Consider the following 23,006-nt stretch of genomic DNA (forward strand, 5'->3'; position numbering starts at 1 on the left):
GCATAAACTTCAAAGACCACACTGGCACTTCTCTCACAGAAGCCAAGACCTGCTTTCTTCTAATAAGTCTTCAGAAAGTTCTACCAGAAGCGTAAAATTATATATTAATAATTAAGATTACATGTGTACTCTTCTCCCTTTCAGAAAAAAACATTTAAGGGCCAAGTGATCTTAATTTTCCTGAGGTTTCTGTATATTTTTTCGTATACGAAGTATATTTATATTCTTACAGTTTCTCCTCCTTCCCACCCACCACTCACTACCCCTTCACTAGATATTTTCATTCTAAAACAAGAGGAAAGGAGGGTAGTCCACAGACACCTGGGCCATTTTAATTAATCATTGGCCAAAGATTGGCTTTCTTTGTTTCAGCTAGCTAGAACTACACAGTAATCTCTGGACAAATTAACTGGAATCTGGATTTTGTTTTAATCATTTATCATGTTCTTCGGCCAAAGTAAGAGACTACTAATTGAGTCAACAAAATTTCTAAGTTCATGAGAAAGAGATTAGGCGAGAGAGGTAATCTAAGAGATTATAGGAAAGGTGGTTTTATTTTTTTTTTTTATTTTTTTTTTTTTTTAGTGTTTTCTTTTTTTTATTTATTTATTTTATTTTATTAAATTTATTGGGGTGACAATTGTTAGTAAAATTACATAGATTTCAGGTGTACAATTCTGTATTACATCATCTATAAATCCCATTGTGTGTTCATCACCCAGAGTCAGTTCTCCTTCCATCACCATTAGTTCTCATTTGGACATGAGACTTAAACTGTTTTGATCCAGGGGCTATTTTTATCAGTACTTTGGCCACAATTTTTTTTTTTTAAAAAAGCATAAGCAGGGTAGGATGATCACTAGCAGATGGCCGGGCCAGCGGCAGAGTGACAGGGGTTTTCTCTTCTTCGTCCCCACCTGGTGGCTACCTATTCTAGTCACTTAAGACTTTCGTGCTGGGCAAGGTCTGTGAGCAGGCAGCTTGGAGAAGTGCTGATGGCAGCAGTGTTACACTGAACACCCAGAACAGAACCATCTGGGAGTGGCTGGGGAATTGCACAGAGCGTAACGGGGTAGAAGGAGGGAGAGGGGACAGGACACCAGCACAAATGCAGTTCTTTCCTCTGAAGACACTTTCTTGGTCGCTCTCATTGGTGTCCAGTAAGGTATCCCTGAGTGATCGAAGCAATCAGGAAAACAAGAAATGTACCTGGAGGAAACTTATCACCTAGATAAGTGAGTTTTTTTAAAAACACGTTGATTCCTAGCTTTAATAAGTCTGTAAAGTATGGTTTGTTAACAGTCCCGGCAAGTAAATAAATTGTAGATTACGTGGCTGCATGTGGAGAATTAGGTGATGGATTGAAATGAGAGTTAGAAGTATTGTTTTAATAATAGCTATTAATTTTCAGTTACCCAGAAATGATAGATAGATAGATATAGATAGACAAATTAAATAAATGAAATAAATAAATAATAGCTATTAATAATCCAAGACATAAGGCCAAATCTTGAAATTCTTCAAACCCACAATCTGACATTTAGACAAGTAGTCAATTACCTGTAATCCCTTTATTAGTCAGGTTTGTCCTCCCACTTCTTAGAAGATAGAGGACTCAGAATACAAGGCACTGGGTTGCTCATTTTTTTTATTTAGTCATGATGCTTGTTTTCTTGGAAGTTGCCTATTTTCTTGGAAGCTGGTAAAGTGACTATTATATTTCTATTTTGCAGTGTTTCCTAGCATATTAATTTATTATATGTATTTTACATCTCAGGTTTTGTGACTTACATTAACATGTGTCTGGATGATAAGAAATACTAGGGTTTAGCCAAGAAGGAAGAAAACACTGGTTTTTATTCATTTTTTAACTTCGTTTGCATTTTGACCCATGACCTTTTCTTTTTACCTGCTGTTGCATTTGTAATGGGGCCGTAGCTGGCAAATGGTTTTATTCTGTGTTAGCGCTGGCTGCCGGGGTGGCGGTAGTGGGTGGGTGCCCCCCCCCCTTGATGGCAGGACTGAAGTTGGATGTGGGGGTTTCCAGTGTGAGATGCACCCTGATTCTGAGTCAGCACAGTGAGTGACGAGCCCAGCACACATGTGGCAGAGAGAATTGTTCTTAGTGGAATACAGGCTGGGTGGGCCTCGGCCGGGGGGTTGGGCCCATGGCACTGCCGAGTGGAGATGTGGTCTGGTAGCTAAGCGCTCGAGATGCTGTGAGCACGGCTTACTCCCAAGTACTACAGTCAGGAGAGGACACCTGTGGATGTTCGCAGAGCACAAAGAGCCAGCGGCACAATTATGTTCCCAGCTAACAGTTTTAGCCACGCAGGATTCACCCTTTTCTTCCCTGCGATTTCCTTGTAATTTAATCCAATGGGAAACTTTCAGCAGACATTTCACAGAGCAGTTAACTCTGTGGCGTCCATCAATTCTAATTGCAATCGTGTAGCCAAAACCCTAGGTAGTACTTTGACAGTGATGGAGTGTCTTTTAACTCAAGGATGTCTGCTTCCACGCTGGGCTGCTCTGGCGCAGCTGCAGAGGTAACTCCACAGGGCACGGGTCTAGGCGTCTTAAATGGCCAGTGCTGACCAATCAGCGGAAGAGGACTCATCCGTGTCTCTCCGCTGGTTTATGAGTGGGGGTGGGGATGTCCACGGAGAGGCCGCCCCTCTGAGGCCAGCTCGGCAGCCCGACGAGGAAGCCGGTCTGCAGGCCACGGAAGCATTCTGTCCCTGCAGCTCAGCAGGGTAATTGCCAAACCATCACTGTCCTGATTTATAAGAAATCACCTTCCTTGGGAGAAGACAGTAAGTTGTACAGCAGGAATCCAAACAGCAAGACTGTGCTAATCTTTAAAAAAAAAAAAAAGGAAGAAGCAAAAGAAAAGAAGTAGGGAAATTTATTCCTCTGGAAACTGTTCTGACTTGGCTATCACGAAATGCCATGTCATCCATGAAGTACAGCTCCGGGGAACAATTCTTCTCCACCTGTGGACCTGTGGCACTAAGGAGACAAGGTACTGCTCCCAACATGCGGTGGTGGGACAGGCAGAGGATGGCAGTTACAGACATTCCAGTACCAGAGGGGGAGAAATGGACAATAAAAGGGAGCCAGTCACTGGTCCAGGAAGCTCGGAAATCCAGCTCAGCACGCTGCTTTCATTTCAAGGCCAGGGCCTTATCCTCTGTCATCTTGGCTGTGCCCTCTGGGTAAGACACCAGAAAAGGATGACACTGGAAACGCCTCTTGAATGACTTTAATTCAACAGGCAGGTGAGGGAGACTTGCTTTGGTCCCTTTTGGTTATTGAGCAAATGTCACCAGGGTGCATCTCTCCGTTCCTGCACAGCTGCACCACCTGGCATTCAGAACAACCCACCTGGGGCCCTGGCAGATAGCAGGTGTCAAGGACTTAGCGCAGGTAATGCGGTTTTGGTAAAAGAGCCTCAACCAGGTTTGCCCTGGTGAATCATGAGCCCGCCATGGTTTTAGCAAACACCAGGGGCTGGCTTAGCATGCCGGCCTGAGTCAAAAGGGAGAAGTGTGTGCCAGAATTGGTCCATGCTGCAGAATGCAGCCTCTCCCTGCCAGATCCTATCCTCTGTTAACGCCCAGAGGGCCTGGAGACCCCACCTCTGCATGGGTGTGTCTGGTTGGTATTTACACGGGCTGTTCGCTTGGAACTGTCCCCAAGCCTGTGTGTGTGGTTTAAGCCTTGCCCTTCAAATTCAAGGGTACTTTCCACTGAATTCCCATGAAATGCTCCCTTGCAAAGAACACAGTTATTGTACTCTGAGTTCATATGTCTTAAGTCACAACTTACGATTTGGTGCTTTTAATGTTAAGGAAAATAGTTGATGTCCAAATTTACAGAATTACATCTTAAGCACAGATTTTACCAAAGCAGGTGAATAGTAAAACTTCCATCCATTTCAGCCCGTGTTTCTCTTCTAGGCACATCTACGCATCCTTCCAAGGGAGATTGATTCCCAGATTTTTCAGACTGCCAGTTTTCTGCTGATGATATCAGATTTAGGCCCATCAAATATATGTCTGCTTACTTTGCTACTGTGAGTTCCTGGGTCGAGGGCCAGGTATTATCATTGTATCCCAAGACTTCGCATTGGGTGTGGGGCACAGCAGGTGCCCAGATAAGATGTTGGTGTATTGGTTGGAACTGATTTCTCTCTGTTACCCTTTCTTCCTAGAATGGTTCCTCGGGGCCCATCTGGCAAAACCCATAGCTCCTCCAAATTTTAGCTCAACATTACTTCTTACAGTAAAAAACTTAGTGGATGTCCATTCATAAGATAATAATTTTAAAATTATGAATTAGGATATATTTATACTTTGAGTACCCAGGGTCATTCAATGAGTAAGGTAGATCTGTAGGTACTATCATGAAAAGAGGGATACACTTTTGGAGGATAAAAGCAAGTTACCTGAGGGACCACTGTGGTCAAAACCAAAAACATAGCTACATGGTCAATTTATATGAGTAGAAAACAATCCTGAACACCAGATGGTCTCGGTGATTTCCTTGGACAGTGGAGAAGGAAAGGGCAAGGATGTTCACTTTTACTTAAACATTTCCTCCATTGTTTTAATACTTGTACATTTGTTTTGGATTTTTTTTAAAAATCGATGAAGATTAGGAAAAGAAGTGGTCAGTGCTGCTGTGAACCCTTTCATTCTTTCCTGTGTGCACCCCTTTTCCTGTCCGCACTCTTGAGTCCCCACATGACATGGGGTGGCTGTCTCCCTCTTGGACGGGCGTCTCTGGGCAGGAAGCAGCTGGAGCAGTTAACTTTTACTGCCGAGACTCCGTGCCAGGCCCCGAGCACCTGGCTGTGTTAGCACACAATCCCATAACATCAAACCATCCCCATCGCTAAAGACGAAGAGACCTAACAAGACACGTGCCTTCACAGTTAGGCAGCCGCAGCTGCTCGCACCCTGCCAGCCACACAAGGGAACCCGCCTTTGGTGAATGACCAGACAGAAACAAGATGCTCCCTTTCTGCAGAGAAAAGGTACAAATAAAAAAAATGAGCCTTGGGGCCGGCCTGGTGGCTCAGGCGGTTGGACCTCCGTGCCCCTAACTCCGAAGGCTGCTGATTCGATTCCCACATGGGCCAGTGGGCTCTCAACCACAAGGTTGCCGGTTCAACTCCCCGAATCCCGCAATGGATGGTGGGCATTGCCCCCTGCAACTAAGATTAACACAGCACCTTGAGCTGAGCTGCTGCTGAGCTCCTTGAGCTGAGCTGCTGATGGCTCGGTTGGAGTGCACCCTCTCAACCACAAGGTTGCCAGTTCAATTCCTCGACTCCCGCAGGGATGGTGGGCAGCACCCCCTGCAACTAAGATTGAACACGGCACCTTGAGCTGAGCTGCCTCCCGGATGGCTCAGTTGGTTGGAGCGTGTCCTCTCAACCACAAGGTTGCCTGGTTCTACTCCTGCAAGGGATGGTGGGCTGCGCCCCCCTGTAACTGGCAATGACAATTGGACCTGGAGCTGAGCTGTGCCCTCCACAACAAAGATTGAAAGGACAACAACTTGACTTGGAAAAAAGTCCTGGAAGTACACACTGTTCCCCAATAAAGTCCTGTTCCCCTTCCCCATTAAAATCTTCAAAAAAAAAAAAAAAAAAAAGAGCCATGGTGGTTTCTGTGGTGGCAGCTCATCTGAGTGAAGAAGAAAGGGTCAGCAGACTTGGCCGGCAGACTTGGCAGGGCTCGTGCTGCTTCCTGGACCCCAGGACTCCTGCACCTGGAATGAGGGGACCTGGCTGCACAGCTGTCATTGTGTTGACCCAGCTGGCCGGGCAGATGACCCCTTTCCCCTGACCACGCACACTAAGCCAAGCAGGAGGACCTTCCCACATCGGGGAAAAGGATCCGGGGTTTTTGGACAGTGTGGGGACCAACAGACAAGCAGCTCTCCTTAGGTATAGCTGTGGTTTGCCCATGGGAACAAATACATCTGATTCCCAAAGCCCAATTTAGAGAAGCAATGTTCTGCTCAAACCAAGGACAGCGCTGATATTATTGGAGATTCTTAGACTTTTTTGAGTCCTGGCCTCAGAATATGAGAAAAGTTCTGTACCTTTACTATGGGGGGGGGGGACTATTAAAATGTACAAAACTTTGAGGAAAACATCAGGGGCTCAGTGACCCCTCCTGAATTTTATAACCAGCTTCAGATGAGCATGGAGGTGAAGGATTGGCAAGCTATGGCCCAAGACCAAATCCCCCCAGTGACCCGTGTTTATACATCCGTGGATAAGAGTGGGTTTTATGTTTTTTAAAGTCCTTAAAAGAAGGAGGAAGAGCAGTGACAGAGACTCCACGTGGCCCCCAGAAACCTAAATATTAATATTTACTCTCTGGCCCTTTACAGAAAGTTCCTGACCTCTGACTTAGATATTCATGGATAGAATGACCTCTGTAAAATTCACTGTGTTTAAAGCAAAACCAAGCATACTTCATGGGAGAAAGGGTTGTTCATGATTGCGTCATTTCCCACTTCCATGCTTAGATCATTTAATTTATGAGAAGCTACTCATTTCATTGGTTTCGAAGGAGGGAATCACATGGTCAAGAAATGAAGACAGCCCACATTTGTATTCTACTGAGATGTCCCGTCGCAAACGTAGTGTTGTCTTCAGACATTCTCAGGTAGCCTATTATTAGGAGCCTTTGGCAATGGGTCTGAAGGCCTCGCTGTGGGGTATGAGGCCACGAGACCCCTGCCCTGTTGGGAAGAGATGACGACGAGAATTGTGAAGAGTCTTTATGTCATTAGCTCACAGTGGACAATTACATGGTCATTCAATAAACACTTCAGTTTCCTGCCGTGGCTGAGACAGTGGTTCTCGACTGGCGTGGGTCAGCCTTGCCTGGAGAGCTCATTGAGCAAACCGAGGCCCAGGCTCATAGGAGTAGGGGCGGACCCAGGCCTTTGCATTTCTACCAAGTTCCAAAGATGATTCGGAGCAGCGGAGGCTTCAGAAACATTGGGCTACACATGTTGGGGGAGCGTACACCCCAAAATCAGCCCTCAAGGAGCCCAGCTATGCAGAACAGGCATCTCAGTCTCCACACTGCTGCCATTCATTGTTGGGGGGCTGGTCCTGAGCATTGTAGGCTGTTAAGCAGTAGCCCTGGGTGCCTCTATCCACTAGATGCCGGTGATACCCCCTTCCCTCCACAGTTGTGACAGCCATAATGTCCCCAGACACCAGACATTGGCAAAATCATCCCAGTTAAGAACATTGCTCTGGAAGGAGACAGGTCTGAAAACAATTGTGCCGTTTCATTCAGTAATTCACTGAGCTCCTACTAAGTGCTGTCCACTGGGGAGCAAGGGACAGACGAAAAATAGGATGCTACTCCCCACCCCTCCCTGATGTCATGGAGGGACCAGCCGCGGACATCAGGGGTTGCAGATGTCCTAAAAGGAGCTTGTGCTGGAGCCACAAAGGGGAGACAAGGGGTGAGCCAGAGCTCCGAGTTACCCTCGGCTGCCATGACTGCTCAGAGTCGGTGGGCCTACAGGTAGAGGAAGAGTATTCCAGGTGGAGGGGTATCTTCAGAGCCCCAGACAGCCTTTTCTTATATGGAGTACGGAGGTTTGTGACTCTAGCACTCCTGGATCTGGCACTCCTGGCCGGCTCTGTGCTGCCATCTTCCGTGGATTCTACCGCCCCCACCCCCGCCGCCTGTCCTGCTGGGTTGGTATCAGGGCCTTCCTGAGCCTGAGGCTTCATTTCTCAGCTTTGCCTCGGGACTATCTGTCGTTCTCGGAACAGTCTCAGCTCTGCTCTTTGAAGCCCTTTGGCCTCCCCACCCTACTTCACACACCGGTATATAGTCTCAGGAACCAGTCCCGGGTCCTGTAGACTCACATTGGCTATGCTGATTATAAACTGGGAGATGAGATGAAGGGGTCCATTGAACCCCAGCCAGAGATGTGCAGGGCTGAGCCAACAGGAAGGAGCATAAGGAATTTTAGCAGGGCTGGAACCCTGCTGAAGAGGACTGGTGGGCTTGGTACGAGATGACCGCCATGGAGGTCACAGCATAAAGGCCAAGGAACTGAGGTGGCGGAGGAGAGGAGGTAAGTGACAGCACAGGAAGGCTAACCAGCCTTAAACCAGAAAACTCTTCCCGCAAGCCTGGGGCTGAGGGGGGCGTGACGTTGTGCGTGGGTGGCTCCAGGCGGCAGCATCGTGCATTTCTCTCCAGCGCTCAGCCTGTGTGATTACTGTTAGCAACAGTCATAGGGAAGTCACATCTCATAATAAACAAGTTTACACCCCATGTTATATGCTGTATGCAATTGCTTTTTTTTTCTTTGCAAATTGAGATTGCCTTGGGTAATCCAGGTTGGGGGTTCTAGTGTCAGAGCATACACCACAGCATAAAAAGCCTGCATTCAAACGGTGTAACAGGCCTCTGACACTGATCCAATGAGCGTGGAGCACAGAGGTAAATGGGTGATGACCCGCATACACGTGAACTCCTGTCTGCTGAAGAGCCGGAGGCACATGTAACAGCCAACTCGCACTGAGCACCTGCGATGTGGTGGGCAACCAGGTGCATGCCAGGTATGCAGATAACAAGGGCATGCTTTCTGCCTGCCAGAAGGTCCCGATGCAGCAATAGGGTCACAGCCTAAATAATTCCAATACAAAATCAGTGGTGATCAGTAAGGGAGATTCAAAGAGCTATGGGAATGTGGAGAAGGGAGAGGCTAATTTCAAATAGATTAATTGCTAAACATCTCTTCCCTTGGTTCTCTCTGTGGTTTGATCCCCCGTATCCTGGCCATGTCTGAAGTAGAAGCATGTAAAATGAAGTCTTTCGAGTAAAATGCTATAGCCATTCATTTGAACATAGAGTATGAGTTCCACTTTGGAGCTCACTGTAATATTGAATTGATTTTAAATAAGCACAGTGAGTGATGGAAGCTTAGAGAAATGAGATGTCAACCAGCACAGAATGTGATAAAGGAAACAAAGCAGTTTAACTAGTTATGTTTGAATAAAAGGGATTGTCAGAGGTATTCTATCTTTTCATCGTAAAATATAAAAGTAAATTTTCTGTTTTTTTCTGTATTAGATAAAAAGATAGAATCTTCTTTAAACAGAAATTCCCAAATTATGTATCAACTGACAATTCAATCTAGATTATAAAGATTACTTCTAAGGAATAAATATTTTACCATCCTTGTGCTTTTTATAAATAACCTACAAGGATTTGTTTTAATGTTATGTTAATGCATAGAATTTTGCTGCACCAGTTTCTCGCCAGACATGGAAATCACCTCTCTTAAAATGGGAAGAACGTGGTATAAGTACAGCCGGAGGGAGAACTTTACAGGATGGGCATTGGCCCATTGTCAAACACTTTCTTGGGACCATAATCACAACTGACTGTTCAGTCACCAACGCACAAGGTTATTGGGTTTTCTAGTTTTAAACAGTGAAACATGCATGGTATAGTAGCTCTTATGTTTGGGGGGAAAGGGAGAAAAAGAAAGCCTGTCTCTCCTACAGAGTGAAAAACCAAAGAGACTCATGACATGTTTCACTTGTTCAGGAATAGTTGATTAAAAGTGGAAATCCAACCCCAAAGTCTCCTGGGCACTGTACCCATTAATAAAGAGATACATGCATATCTCAGTCTGCTTAAAAATATGTATTGGTCTTCATCCTACCTGCAGACTCTGTGGTAACTCCTTCCTCCCCTCTGTATCATAGGGTGTGTGTGTGTGTGTGTGTGTGTGTGTGTGTCCTGGTCATTTCCTTCCATGCAGGGACCCTGTCTTATTAGTCATTCTCATCTTTCAATATCTTACACGTTTTAATATAGCAACCAGTTAATAACTTTTTTAATTTGGGAAGAGACTAGACTGGAATTGAACAGAAACTAGAATAATGAAATACACTCATATTAATATTGACAACTTATAATGTTGACAACTTATAATGTTGACTTAAAATGTTGACAAAATTGTTAATTGCTGATCTTTCCCATTGGTTAGCCTTGCCGTCATTGAATAAGCTGATCATTCTAAAGTTTATTTGTAAGTCAGGAGGCAGCCTGCCCCCCTGAGGAAGCTTGGAAAGGCTGAGCATTAATCGGTAAGGGAAGAATGTTGGGGTTTCAGACCAGGGTGCATGCGAGCTACCCGTAGGGCTAGCTCAGGTCTAAATCGCATCATTCTCTCTTTGGAGACCAGACTTCTTTGGAGACCAGACTTAAGACACAAAATCACACACTGCCATCTAGGATTCTTCTGGCCAAAGACATCTGATTGGCTTTTTGACAGACCTATTACTCTGACAGCCTCAATGCTCAACCTGGTGAAAGTCATTTCAAGGAGGAATGATGTGAAAGAGCCCTCTTACGAAAGCCATCCTTCTCGCCCACAGTCACACCAGTACGCCTCTGTCCACTCTGTCCCTGGCAGAAATTCAGTTCTTCCCCCTTCCCAGGATCCTATCAGAGACGTGGTTGGCCACACCAAGACGGAATCTATAACATTTTATATAAAGATGCTGTCGATATTTGCCCAGTTTTATTATCTAAGGAACTGAGGAATTTGGTTTATATTTTAAGATCAGCAAATGCCAAAATTACTAAATTGAATTGAATAACCTTTCCCAGTGTTACGTTAAAACGCTGATAGATGCTATTTAAACATGGTACACAGAACTTTTTAGATCTCTAAGAAAACATTTATGTTCAGTAACATTTTAGCATTAGGCCTTTTTTATTTTATTTTAATTCCTAAAAAAAAAATATAGTCCATCCATACTGTACATCAACCCCTTGCTTTCCTCTCCTTCACAGACCTGGGTTTGTTCCAGCTTCTCCATTTGCTGCCTATGTGGCCTTGGACAACCTTTCTGAGCCTCAGTTTTCTCATCTGTAAAATGGAATAAAGTGTAACAGTGAAGAATGTTGTGAACGTGTAAGAATAGATGTGTCAATTACATGGGCATGGAGATGCCATTTCTCCCGCGGGCTGTGCCCAAGGCCACAGGTTCTTGGGATCTTTCCGGTGGCTGCCCTGGCAGTCAGCCAAGAGTTCTACCCTCCCCAATCAAACCTCCCCTAGAGCCAGCGCAGAAGGTAATTCTCAATGTCAGTACCTCAAACATGCAAATTATCCCCCTCCACCAAAGCCCCCAGGGTAGGCCCCAGCAATCTGCATGAACAGGTGATTCTGATGCTAGCCAAAGTCTGAGAGCCATTGCCCAACATAGACCGTTCTCTCTTTCCATCACCTTTGCCCACAGTTTCTAAATTCTTTCAGTCCCTTTGTACCTTTCTCTCATAAACTCACCTCCTACAGCATGCCTCCTATAGGCTGTGGTGTCAGTGAGTCAGTCACTGCAGAAGTTCTCAGCTGGAACCAAATCCTAGCCGTGGTTAGGAGACGAAGAACATACTTTCAGGTGGTGAAGTAACTGAAATCACCCCAAAGGTTCACCCTCACCCAAGAATACCTCGTGCTTTTTGTAGGTCTGGAAGGTCTCTCTGCTTCCCAGCTGTGCATCATGGTACAGCCCCCCTCCTGTGAGTGCGAGCTCAGCAGGTACCAGCAAAGGAAGGAGTGTGGTTCACTCCTACCTGTAAAAGGTGCCCTGGACGTCCCCATGGCGGCATTTTCACTGAAACCCCTCACTACATTCTTAGAATAAATTTCTAGAACAGTATTTGTGGTGGGACCATAGAAGGCACATTTTTGAGGCAGATGAAATTAGATCTCTAAAATATTTCAGTAAGTTGGAAGCTCTGTCTTTGATCAATGTTTCACCCTTCTCAAAGAAAAAGAATCCTTTGAATCAAAAACTTCTGATTCCTCCGTCAATCAAAAAGGACGTAAACTTTGAAGACTTTCTGAAAGTCTCCGCTCCTCTCTGATCCCCTGTCCAGAATTCTGCGTCCTCCATTTCCCAAGTGGCATTACAGATATCTGTAACTTTCCCAATTCTAGGATGCGTTTGATGAATTCGCTGACTTTGTGGAAGCCCTCCCTACTCATTAAAACTATCCTTTTGGTAAACCTTCTGGAAAGGCACGCAAAGTGTTTCCCTTAAAACCAGGAGAGGAGGTGTGCGTGGAAGAAGGTTCCTTTTGTGAACGCCTGAAGGTTGCTAACGGGTCCTTTTGCCTTGCAGGAATGTGAGTTCTGCCGGAGAGGAGGCCCGCAGGCGCATGCGGGAATGTGAGGGGCTCACGGATGCCCTGCTCTTCGTGATTCAGTCTGCACTGGGGAGCAGTGACATCGATAGCAAGGTTTGTTGTACTCACGTAGATTACATTTTAGGGAATTTAAGATGCCTGAGGGGCTCAGTAGGGGCTGGCAGCTGTGGGAGCTGATGCTGTGTTTCATCCTCTCACTCTGAAATCTGTCTTGGTCTCCTTGTAGGAATGCAGCATTTCCTAGACAGAACTGCTAATCCTAGCCTAGAACTAGACACTTCACTCTGGATTAGCAATGAGTAAACATTTAGATTGTTTTAAGTTACTCAAACCACAGGAGTTCCAAAACAAAGCAGATGGGTGCATACACTTTTACACACCACAGTATCCAAAAACTTCTAGTTGTATTTTATGAAATCCACTTTCAAAAGAAAAAGAAACATTAAAACTACCCGAGATTTGAATAATCCTGTATTCCTACAGATTAGCTTTTTAACCACCGTTAATTGTATCAAATGCGATTTTAGAAATGCTGGATGAAGTCTGAGTAAATGCTGTCCAAATGCTGAATAAATGAGGTTGTCCAGCTGATCAGCAAGGTCTACGCAATGTTTTAGTCACAAACCAAAATAGAATTGGGTGGGCTTTTCCGCTGTTTGAGCTATTTTGTTTTGTCTTTCGATTTGTTTTGATTCAATCTAAATACAAATTTGTAAAGTAATTCCATAATATCCTAATATAAACACAGACTTTACTGATGCTTTGAAAGTAATATATGTAATAAATGCAATACCTTAATTAGAGTTTCTCAAGAGCCGCACCATTGATATTTTGGGCTGATCAATCCTGTGTCGAGGGGGGCTGTCCTGTGCAGTCGCATGTTAAGCAGTGTCCCTGGCCTCTCCTCCCCCCGTCCCCACTAGTAGTTACAAACAGAAATGTCTCCGGACAGTAACATTTGGTCTCATGGGAGCAACACTGGCCCTGGTTGAGAATCACAAGCCTTAATCCCATGGTTTACAACACTGTCTCTTCATCAGATTTGCCTCTGGAGCATTTAATAAACGGATGTACCTGGACCCCATCACCACCCTCTGAATATAAATGTCTAACTCTGGTCTCCGAGTTTTGTACATTTAAAAACTCACCAGGTGATTGGATGTGCATCTTGGCTTGGAAGCCCACCTTAGTAGACATAGCTTTAAATGGACTCTAACCGCGAATACGGCATAATGTAATTCAGTTGTAAGTAAAGTCAGATAAAGAACGGAGAAGAGGGATTTTATCCATGTAGTACTAACTGGCATGGGGATGGGGGTGATTTAGCTTAGCGCTTCTCAACTTAACCACATGTGAGAGTGACTGAGACATTTAGGAAGTTGCTGGTGCCTGAGCCCTTCTCCCTAAGCTTTGGATCAGTGATACCTTCTGGGACTCCAACGCTTTGAGTACTAGTTGACTCCAGTTGTGAACACTGTCCTCTTATCACTGCCCCTCAGTTACGTTGGCATCCATCCATTTGCTATGTATGCATTACCAATTTCCAAGACAAAATATGATGTAATAAAGATTTAATTGTCCCCTCTTCTAACTGCCGTGAATGGCCATGTGAGACCTTTTAATATTATTGACAAGAAAATTTAGTCCCTAAAGAAATGACCAGTCAAGACGTCTTGAGTATTTACAGGTGCCTATCAACATGATAGACATGTGATTTTTAAAAAGAGCTACCAGAGCTAACTCACTGAAGCCATGATGCCCAAGATCTTCATATTCAGAGCAGTAAAGACTAAGGCACTGGGAGGGACACTGAGCCTCTACCTGTAATGGAGACTAAAAGAGCTTTAATACTGTCTGAGCCTTACAGCCGGACACAAGCCAACAGCCTCTCACCTTGGTCAAGTGGCCCATGCCCTCGTTGCTGGTGGGGGTGGCCACCTTCGGGAGCCTGGTTCAAAACCAGAGTGCCGGGGGCGGCCGGATGGCTCAGTTGGTAACAGTGTGAGCTCTGAACAACAAGGTTGCCGGTTCGATTCCCACACAGGCCAGTGAGCTGTGCCCTCCACAGCTGGATTGAAGACAATAGTTTGAGCGTGGAGCTGAGCTGCTGGTGGGCGGCCGGTGGGCTCAGTGTTTGGAGCGTGGTGCTCATAATACCAGGGTCACTGGTTCGATTCCCACATGGGCCAGTGAGAAGCAATGACTTGAGCTTGGAGCTAAGCTGCGCCCTCCACAACTAGATTGAAAAACAACGAGTTGACATCCTGGGAAAACACAATGTTCCCCAATATTCCCCAATTTGAAAAACAAACAAACAACCAGAAACCAGAGTGCCGTGAGGCACACACATCTTTTTTCGGGTAGATCAGATGACCGGACTCCTGAAACTCTTGGAAGACCTTTGAGATCCTCTGTTTTAAATTCCACACTTTGCCCCAAAGAGGAAATTGGAATCATTGGGACAATTAAACTACCTGAGATTTGAATAAACAGATATTCCTGATCGAGTAGCAAGAGCACCAAACTTGGCATCAGGATGTGCTGGTGGATGTGCCATCACCACCCCTAGAGGACCACACCTGAGGGACCTCAACTTTGTGACAAGGACGATCATCACAGTTGTTGAAAAGACCAGATGTGATCAATTGCTCGGCAGTGCTTCGCTGGCCAGAATGTGCTATTGAGTTTTAACGCATTATTATTGTCCCATAATTTTGCCACTTCTGAGCTTTCACAGCGACAAGTTAGAAGGGGGAAAAAAATGAGTACACATCCTCTTTAAGGCCAGCAAAGTTAATGAATAAAAGAGCCTGTATTTCATGCAAGCTCTCAGCTCGGCGCCTAGAATTGGGATAGTTTGTTTGATAACATACAGTAGAGCAGTCTCCAGACCACTTCCAAATTAGGCCTTTCTAATAGAAAATAAGGAGTCAAAGTGACCCTGGTGACCAAGAACTGCTAAAAGCATTGTTAACAGTAGTGGACGTCAACACCACCAGCTGCCACACGCCTTCTGCTGGCACCTCAAAGAAGGCTAGTGGCTGTCTTGCTTGAATTTGTAACTCTCCCAAACCAAACTTAACGAGAGAGGGAGAGAGAGAGAAAGGGAGAAACAGAGAGAGATTTCCAGTGACCTCTCGCCCCCAGTCTTCTCTTAACACCACCTCCTCCTGCCCCTCCTCATCATCCTGATCCCCACATTCTCTCTCACTATCCAGCCTCTTCCCAGTCATCCCCCAGCCACAGGTACATTATAAAGCATTTCCCGAAAGTGGGGCTGTATTCCCCAGGTGTTGTTCATTAAACAGAGGCATGGAGATGCCCCTGGGGAAGATGAACAGCAGGATGAGAAAGAAGGTTATTCTCCCAAGTCTTTGATGTAAGAAAAACTTGTTTGCGCTGATCTAAAAATCATTCTGACTCATACCCTAGCATCTTCCTTTCTGGGAGGGAGGTTTTTCTCTTTCATCACTGTGCTGTGTTTACCTGCTTTCATGCTAGTGCCTTTTTGGACGCTGAGAGGATGCTTGAAATAGAAAATCAAGTTAACTCAAAGCCTGTGGGACTAGCAGCCATGAAACCTTGAAAAGCTGACAAGAAAGGTCTCAAATGGCAAAAGCTTCAGCGATCAATCCTGAAAATGGGTTTCTGTAGTTGATTTTCCTGCCTCTGTAGTCAAGTGAAAGACATATGCTGCCTTTTACCTGATTCCAGTCTTAGGCGGGAGGAAGCAGTGCAGGATTGGACTCTGGCAGCCCCCACCCAGGACTAGTGGCACGATCTGGTGTGAGTTACCAACAGCTTCGGATCTCGTTTCCTTCATCTGTTAAATGGAGCAATGTTCTTGAATGGTGGCTCCCACACAGTAGGTGCCTGAAAAAATGATTGGCATGCTTTTAAAAATAAAACTGACCTCCGTTCAGTTTGTTTTCCACCATTATTTTATCCTTTTTTTAGATGGGTATTTTTTTCTCTCATCCCACAGTTCCTCAAATCCAGAACAAAAGTCAAAAGTTTGGTGCCCTTGACTGAATGTGTGCCCCCAAATTTCATCTATTGAACCTAATCTCCGGTGTGATGGTATTTGGTGGTGGGGCCTGTGGGAGAAAATAGAGTCACAGGGAGATTTAGACCTTTGCACACAGCACCGTCACAGCTCATTAAATGGAGGCAGGACTCAAACACAGTGCAACCAGCCCTAGGTCACATGCCCTAGACATCCACGTGGTGCTTTGCCCTCCGCTGTTCATGATATGAGCCCTGATGCAGACTTTAATGTGTGCCAGGCTCTCTTCCCAGTATGTACATAACAGGTTAGTTCCCTGTTTCTGCTGTTGAAATTGCCACAACATAATGGCTTAAAAACACAAATTTATTAAGTCCAAAATGGGTCTCATTGGGCTAAAATCAGCATGTCAACAGGGTTGCATTCCTTCTGGAGGCTCTAGGGGAGAAGCTGTTTCTTTGCCTTTTACACCTTCGGGAGGCTGCCTGCATTCTTTGGCTTGTGGCCCCGCCCTCTATCTTTACGGCCATCAATGGCAGGTCACGTCCTTCTCACGTAACTCCTCTCTAGCTCATCTGCCTCCCTCTTCCACTTACAGGAGCCTCATGATTACATGGGCCCACCTGGACAACCCAGTATCACCTCCCCATCTGAAGGTCATCTGATAGGTGACCTCAGTTCCATCTGCACCCTCCGTCTCCCCACCACTTAACCTAACTTGTTCGCAGGCTCCAGAGAGTAAGATGTGCACATCTTGGGGGACATTTTTCTGCTAACCACACATACAAACTCTAGCTCACCTAACCCACACAGCAAACTAAAACATGGGTACAATTATGACCATCTCACAGAGCAGGTTGGGTGCCTTGTCCAAGTCACACAACCAATAGTCAGAGACCTAGGGGTCTACTGGTGTCCAGCTCTACAGCATGTGTCCTTAACCGCTTTTGAACCCCTGTGCTAAGAAAATAGGAGCACCAGCCAGCTCAAAGAAAATCAGTAGCTTGGAAACGTTTGTGGCCCGAGGCGACCACAGACCTCACTTACCTGCGACAACCATGGTTTCCACCTCTGGCTCCATTACTTCCAGAAAGTACCCTGGTGGATGGTAAATATTAGTGTCACATTCCCAGAGCTGACAGAAACCTGCTTATCCATGCTCTTGGTGATTCTGTGCCCCAGTCCCCAGGCAGGAGATGTCTGTAAGTGGACAACATCTGGGACCTCATGCGGTTGTACGTTCTGCCCTACTCACAAGCGAATTTCAGTCAACAATGACAGCTGTTTATAGATGTAACTATTGTCAAGTCGTTTCTTTGGGGGAGAAAAGGTCTTAAGATCTTTCCAGGCTTCTCTAAATTCCTTCCAAGGGAGTTTTTTGGAACCCACAGCGAAATGCATCAGAAGAGAAATGTGTGTGTGGAAACTGATTGCTTTTCTGGGTGGAGTGCTGGTTAGTTTTTACTCATTCCTCCTCTGTTTCCTTTCTTTGGGGTTCTGCAGACCGTTGAAAACTGTGTGTGCATTTTAAGAAACCTCTCGTACCGGCTGGCGGCAGAAACGTCTCAGGGACAGCACATGGGCACGGATGAGTTGGACGGGCTGCTCTGTGGGGAGGCCAATGGCAAAGACACGGAGAGCTCCGGGTGCTGGGGCAAGAAGAAGAAGAAAAAGAAATCCCAAGACCAGGTGATGTGGCGACTCGCAGTTGCATGCGATTATCCCCTTCCCTCATTGCAACATGAATATGTCATCTGCAAGTATAGGTACAGGGTTTGTAGCGTGCACTAACATCACTAATGCGTCTGTACCATTTTCCTGTGGGAATGTCACAGCTCAGACAGGGGGACGTTAAATGACTCCCCCATGTCCTGCTGAGCCAAGATAAGAAATTTCAAAAAGAGGAGGAGCCACTGGGGTCCCAGGCAGGTGCGAAGGTACCAGCGCACAGATTCATAGCCAGGTGTTGCTCCTTCCGTGTGTTTGTTCGCCCATTGAGGTCCTTGTGGAGGCCAGGCACAGTGCCTCCCAGGTGGTGCACGTACACAGGATAGGTGTGGTCTAAGGAAGGAAGCTGAGGAGACATGCACGAAAATCCAGCACGGGTGTTTATAGCGCATTTTGAAATTCTTGGACATGTGACTTGGCACTTACTGTGGGAAATGGGAGTGGCAGTCTGAGAGTGACAGTCCTTCCCACAGAATGACACTAGGGGCTTGGCTTTGGGGGGGGCAATTCTGATGAATTCAGAAAGCTGTCCAGCTGGAGAGGCCTCTGCAAAACAGGACGGTCTTTACTTCGAGTAGCTGTAAGTAGGGTGCTCTGTAGTGAAATAAAGGCCGATAGGCAGGGACTCTCAGCCTGGCAGAATCAGAACAGCCGCCCCCCCCATCTCTGGGACACTGAACCCCTCACCCACCAGGCCCCCCAGGTAAGTGAGTAGGATGAAGAAACACCCATCTTGCTACTGGCCACAGGCCCCTGCCACCAGGTTTTCCCATCTCCCCTGGACACTGTGGCCACAGGTCCAGTCTTCCCCTGGACATGGTCATTCATCCAGCTTTTCCCTGGTCACTACGCTGTCCATCCAAGCTGCTGAGGGTTGTACAGACCCAAGATCTGGCCATCCTCAGGCTTGGATAACTGGGAACAGAACCCACATCACACTCTCCTGCCAGGTTTTAATGCAAAATAAATGTGCACAGTATCTGTATAGATCACAGCACACCATTTTTAAACTATTTTAGAAATCGTGTCACTTACAGTAAGGGCTAAGGGAATATTTTATCAAGAGGAAGGATTAATAGGAATGCATTCTTGAGTATAATTCCTACATTTGACTTGAATGCACTAGTGTTTGCATCTTTGTAGGCCCCAGTTCTCTAGCTGTTTGTGGGCCCTGAGGGCTGCTCTGGGTACTTTGCAGCTAGATCTATATGGTCCAGCTTAAACAAGCCTGTAGTGTAGGAGATACATGTGCGTTGCCTCTTTGATGATGACCTTCCACTCTGAGAACTAAATTCCCAGCCACATTTTCCCCTGTCATGGGTCAGTGCTCTGTGTCATCTGTCCTCGCTCTGAATCATAGGGGCCTTTTAAGATGATCAAGCCGTGGTTCTTAATCCAGCCACTTAACGCCGCCCCACCCGGGGAATGCAGAGGTCAGCCACCAGGTGTTTAGTGAGCATCTACTATGTGTCAGGCATTGTACAAAGTGATGTCACGTGCCTCAGTTTTCCTACCCAGTACTTAAGGAAGCCAGGCCACTATGGGTTATGAACGTTTCCAATATCAAATAAAGTAAATGTGGTCTAACAAAGGTGTAATGGGTTCTTCTCGCGGTTTGCTTTTGCGGTACTATGATACATGCCATGGGGCCCAGTCCTGACACTGCTTTATTATGGAAAGTGAGCAAGCGCAGTAAGGGTTGAAAGGAAGAACAGCATATGGGCAGGAGTACGGTCCTTCCCAGCCTGCGTGGCGACCACCATCCTATGGGTCTCACCCACCCCCTGAGCACTCCAAACCTCCAGATGGGCCCAGGCAACTTTGGAAGGCAGATTTGGGACGTGGACTTCTTATGATTTTTCACTTTGACTAAACTAAACTTTAAATGGAGATCGAATTCAGTCTGATTTCAAGGTTTTCTGTCCTGTCTGTTGCTCAGATTCTGAAGTGCATCTTTCTGGTGGCCCCTGTACCTGTCACTGGTGTCTCATTTAGCAAGATTCTGTCCTGAACCCTGAACCCTTTCTCCACCTCTGTGCCAAGGTGCACTCATGTGGCTTGAAGTATGTGAAGTGGCAGATGAGATTAGGAGTTATTTGGGTCCAGAGAAGTCAGGGATCAGAAGAGAATGTCCATGGACTTTACCCCAAGATAGAGCCCGTCTGGAAAGGGGGTTGCTGCCTCCATGAAACCTTATGGTGAGCAATTCTCCAGGCCTAGAACGCTGTCCTTTGAAGCAGATTTTATGGCATCAATTAGCTTTTTCCTGAGATAGGTAAGCTCAAGTGATTAATAGAATTTTATGATTTTTGCAAAGTCTAAATGCAAATGTATAAGATTCGTTTGTCCCATTTTTTTTTTCCTTACAATATCCATTAAGGAATAAAAAAGGATTTCTTCAAGAAAGTTTTGCTGAAGCGACTGTAAGTTAAAATATAGTAGAATATCATTGTCTGCAAAGAAGTTTCAAAGTTATGGATTCAACCAAGTGATAGTTTTTTAAAAGGCCTTTTAACTGGGCTCTATGTAACATAAAAATATTTTGAAATGCCTGAAAATTAAGCATGAAGCTTTATGAGGGTGTAACAGATAACAGCCATCATGCTTGTTTGAAAATCCATGTGAATATGTATTGTCAAGTTCAGTATATCTATAAACAGTCGAAAGTAAAAACTCTTTGGTGTTTAAAGACTGATGGAAGGGAAACAAAGCTGAAAGTCCTGGGCACAAGAGAGTAAAGGCTGGACAGAAGGTGACAGGAGGAAGGAGAGGGTTGGGAGGTCACAGTCAAATCCACTGGGCCTACTGGCATGGTGGCCAGTCCTAGGGAGAGAACTGAGTCAAGGTGGTGCCACCTGCTCGGGAAGATTGACATTTGAGACAACCTGAGGTCTCAACAGAAAAAAAGTGCTTCACCTGAGGATTTCCTCCAGTGGTTTGCACGACGGGAAAGCATGCTGCCATTTCAGCAAAGGGGCCAAGGAGTCAAAAGGAATTAAAGGTTGGCTGCCTCAAGTGAGACGAGGGGCCAACCTAGTAACAGGTTGCAGCAAGCAAGAAATGGATGTGTCCCAGGTCTCTCTCTAGGATATCCCCATCTTTGTTAAAAACCAGAATATCAGGTCACCTTCAGAGCCTACAAAGTATTCTAACTCACCTAGAAACTTCTAGAGAGTTCTAGGTTTACAGCTTTAACTTGACAGGGTATAGAATACCCACTGAGAAAAAACAAAAGCAAGGAAGATGCCCGAGACCTCAAAGCCTCTCTTTTCTGCTTGAATATCCCTTGTGAATTTGTTAATTCATATGGATATACATAGATATATATCTCCACATGGATAAAGACATAAACCTTTCAGGACTCAAGGATGAATCTGGTCTAGTATTTTTATATGGTAGATGGCCTCTCCTGATAATCTTTGTTTCACAGTTCACTGAGATGGGGTCCATTTAAGAGTTAAGTGTCGTTGCTCCTTTTCACTCATTCTCACGTTGTAGATGCCAAATGCATAACTAGCAGGAGGTTGCACTTGTATCACCATGATATTTTATACGCAAAAGCAATAGTGCTTCTGTGTAAAACATTTAACTGAAAAATAAAGGCCTTTCAATGTGAGAGGCAGCAAGCATTTATTTGAGAACAGCTATTTGGGACATACTGATTCAGGCCGAAGCCCAAATGTTCCAATTAGGAGACCAAGGCAATGGGTATTTATGAGAAAGGTGGGGGAACAGTTACATCAGTAGGAGGAAGACATTTCTGCTGGTACAAATAACATGACATAATGATGTTAATTCTAAACAATGTGTTTAATTTTCAGCCCAGCAGTCATCAGTCCAGTAGTCCTAATAACTGCTTTCTTGTTATCTTTGCAAACAGTTCTTTGGTACACAGTGTTATCCGAGGCCCAGTCCAAGTGTTATTGTGCCCTGTTTTAACTTTCCAAGGCTTGAGGTATAAGACACGTAAGGCAGTTCCTCTGGCCTGGCAGCTTTGGCTCCTTTGTAAAGTGGTTCTGTTTATACTATTGTTTACATCTTCAACGCCCCCTTCCTTTTTCCACGATAACAGCAGACACGTCTTGGCAGAACCTCCAAGGCCTTTTGCCTGAGCACTTTCCTGGTCCATCCTAACGTCCCACAGGCCAGGCTCCAAGCTTTTGCTCATGCTGTTCCTCTGGCTCGAATTCCCACTTCTTTCTTCCACTACTTGGGGAATTATCCTTTAAAACCAAGCAAAATATCGTCTCCACTCTTTCAAGACTTCCCTCAAGTAAAAAGGTAATCACTCTCTAGCCTTCTCCCACATGGTTTTATTTAAACTTCTCTAGCGCTCATCACATTATGAGGTATGACAGCAGTCGATCCCCACAGAGAGTGAATTTTCTGAAGAGAAGGATGGGAGTGGGGGTTTTCTTTCTGTCTTTGACTTCTAGCTCAATGCCCACCACCAGCTATGCTGAATGAATGACAGTCAATCTGGGACTTATTGTGGCCTCTAGCTCTTGCTGTTGCTATGAATAGATGTTCATAGCTGTGACTTGTCCCAGCCTCATCCATTTCCTTTGTGGTGACACTTCTCCTCCAAGGGCCGCTGTGAGTCAAGAGTATTCTGTAGACCTTCTCTTTCCATTTATGGTGCAAACTGTTCAGCTACCTACGCCAGTGCTGCATTTATTACATGATTAGTCAACATTCTGATCTGCAGTCACCACTGGCCTAAGGAGCATGCTATCTCATCATCATCCAAGAACTTACGATTTACGTCAACAGCTGCATATGTGTGAGTCCCAAAGGGCCCCTGGAGAAGCAGTGCTTTTGATCATGTCAGGCTAAACATTGCTTTGTTCTGCAGGTATTAACACATGACACATGTAGATGGATTTGACGTCACGACATCCCATCACCTAAAAGGTTTCCTTGGATTTTCAGGACTGTGTATTGGGTGTCACTTCTTCAGGAGATTCCCATAGGCCCACTGTGTCAGATGGGTGCCACTGGCCTAGAAATGAGACTGAGACTAAATAGCGATTATTGTCCCA

At 45.5% G+C, this 23,006-nt stretch overlaps 1 protein-coding gene across 3 annotated transcripts in view; it reads left to right on the top strand.

Annotated features, from left to right (window-relative positions):
- CTNND2 (catenin delta 2) overlaps positions 1-23,006 on the top strand; it is an 826,448-nt gene that overhangs the window by 684,672 nt on the left and 118,770 nt on the right. For all 3 annotated transcript variants that reach the window (XM_074329072.1, XM_074329071.1, XM_074329073.1), the window contains 2 exons: positions 12,206-12,323; positions 17,740-17,925. In XM_074329072.1, the coding sequence (XP_074185173.1) occupies positions 12,206-12,323; positions 17,740-17,925 (304 nt within the window). The remainder of the gene's footprint in view (positions 1-12,205; positions 12,324-17,739; positions 17,926-23,006) is intronic.

This window comes from Rhinolophus sinicus, linkage group LG03 (assembly GCF_036562045.2).
Source record: "Rhinolophus sinicus isolate RSC01 linkage group LG03, ASM3656204v1, whole genome shotgun sequence".
Taxonomy (NCBI): Eukaryota; Metazoa; Chordata; class Mammalia; order Chiroptera; family Rhinolophidae; genus Rhinolophus; species Rhinolophus sinicus.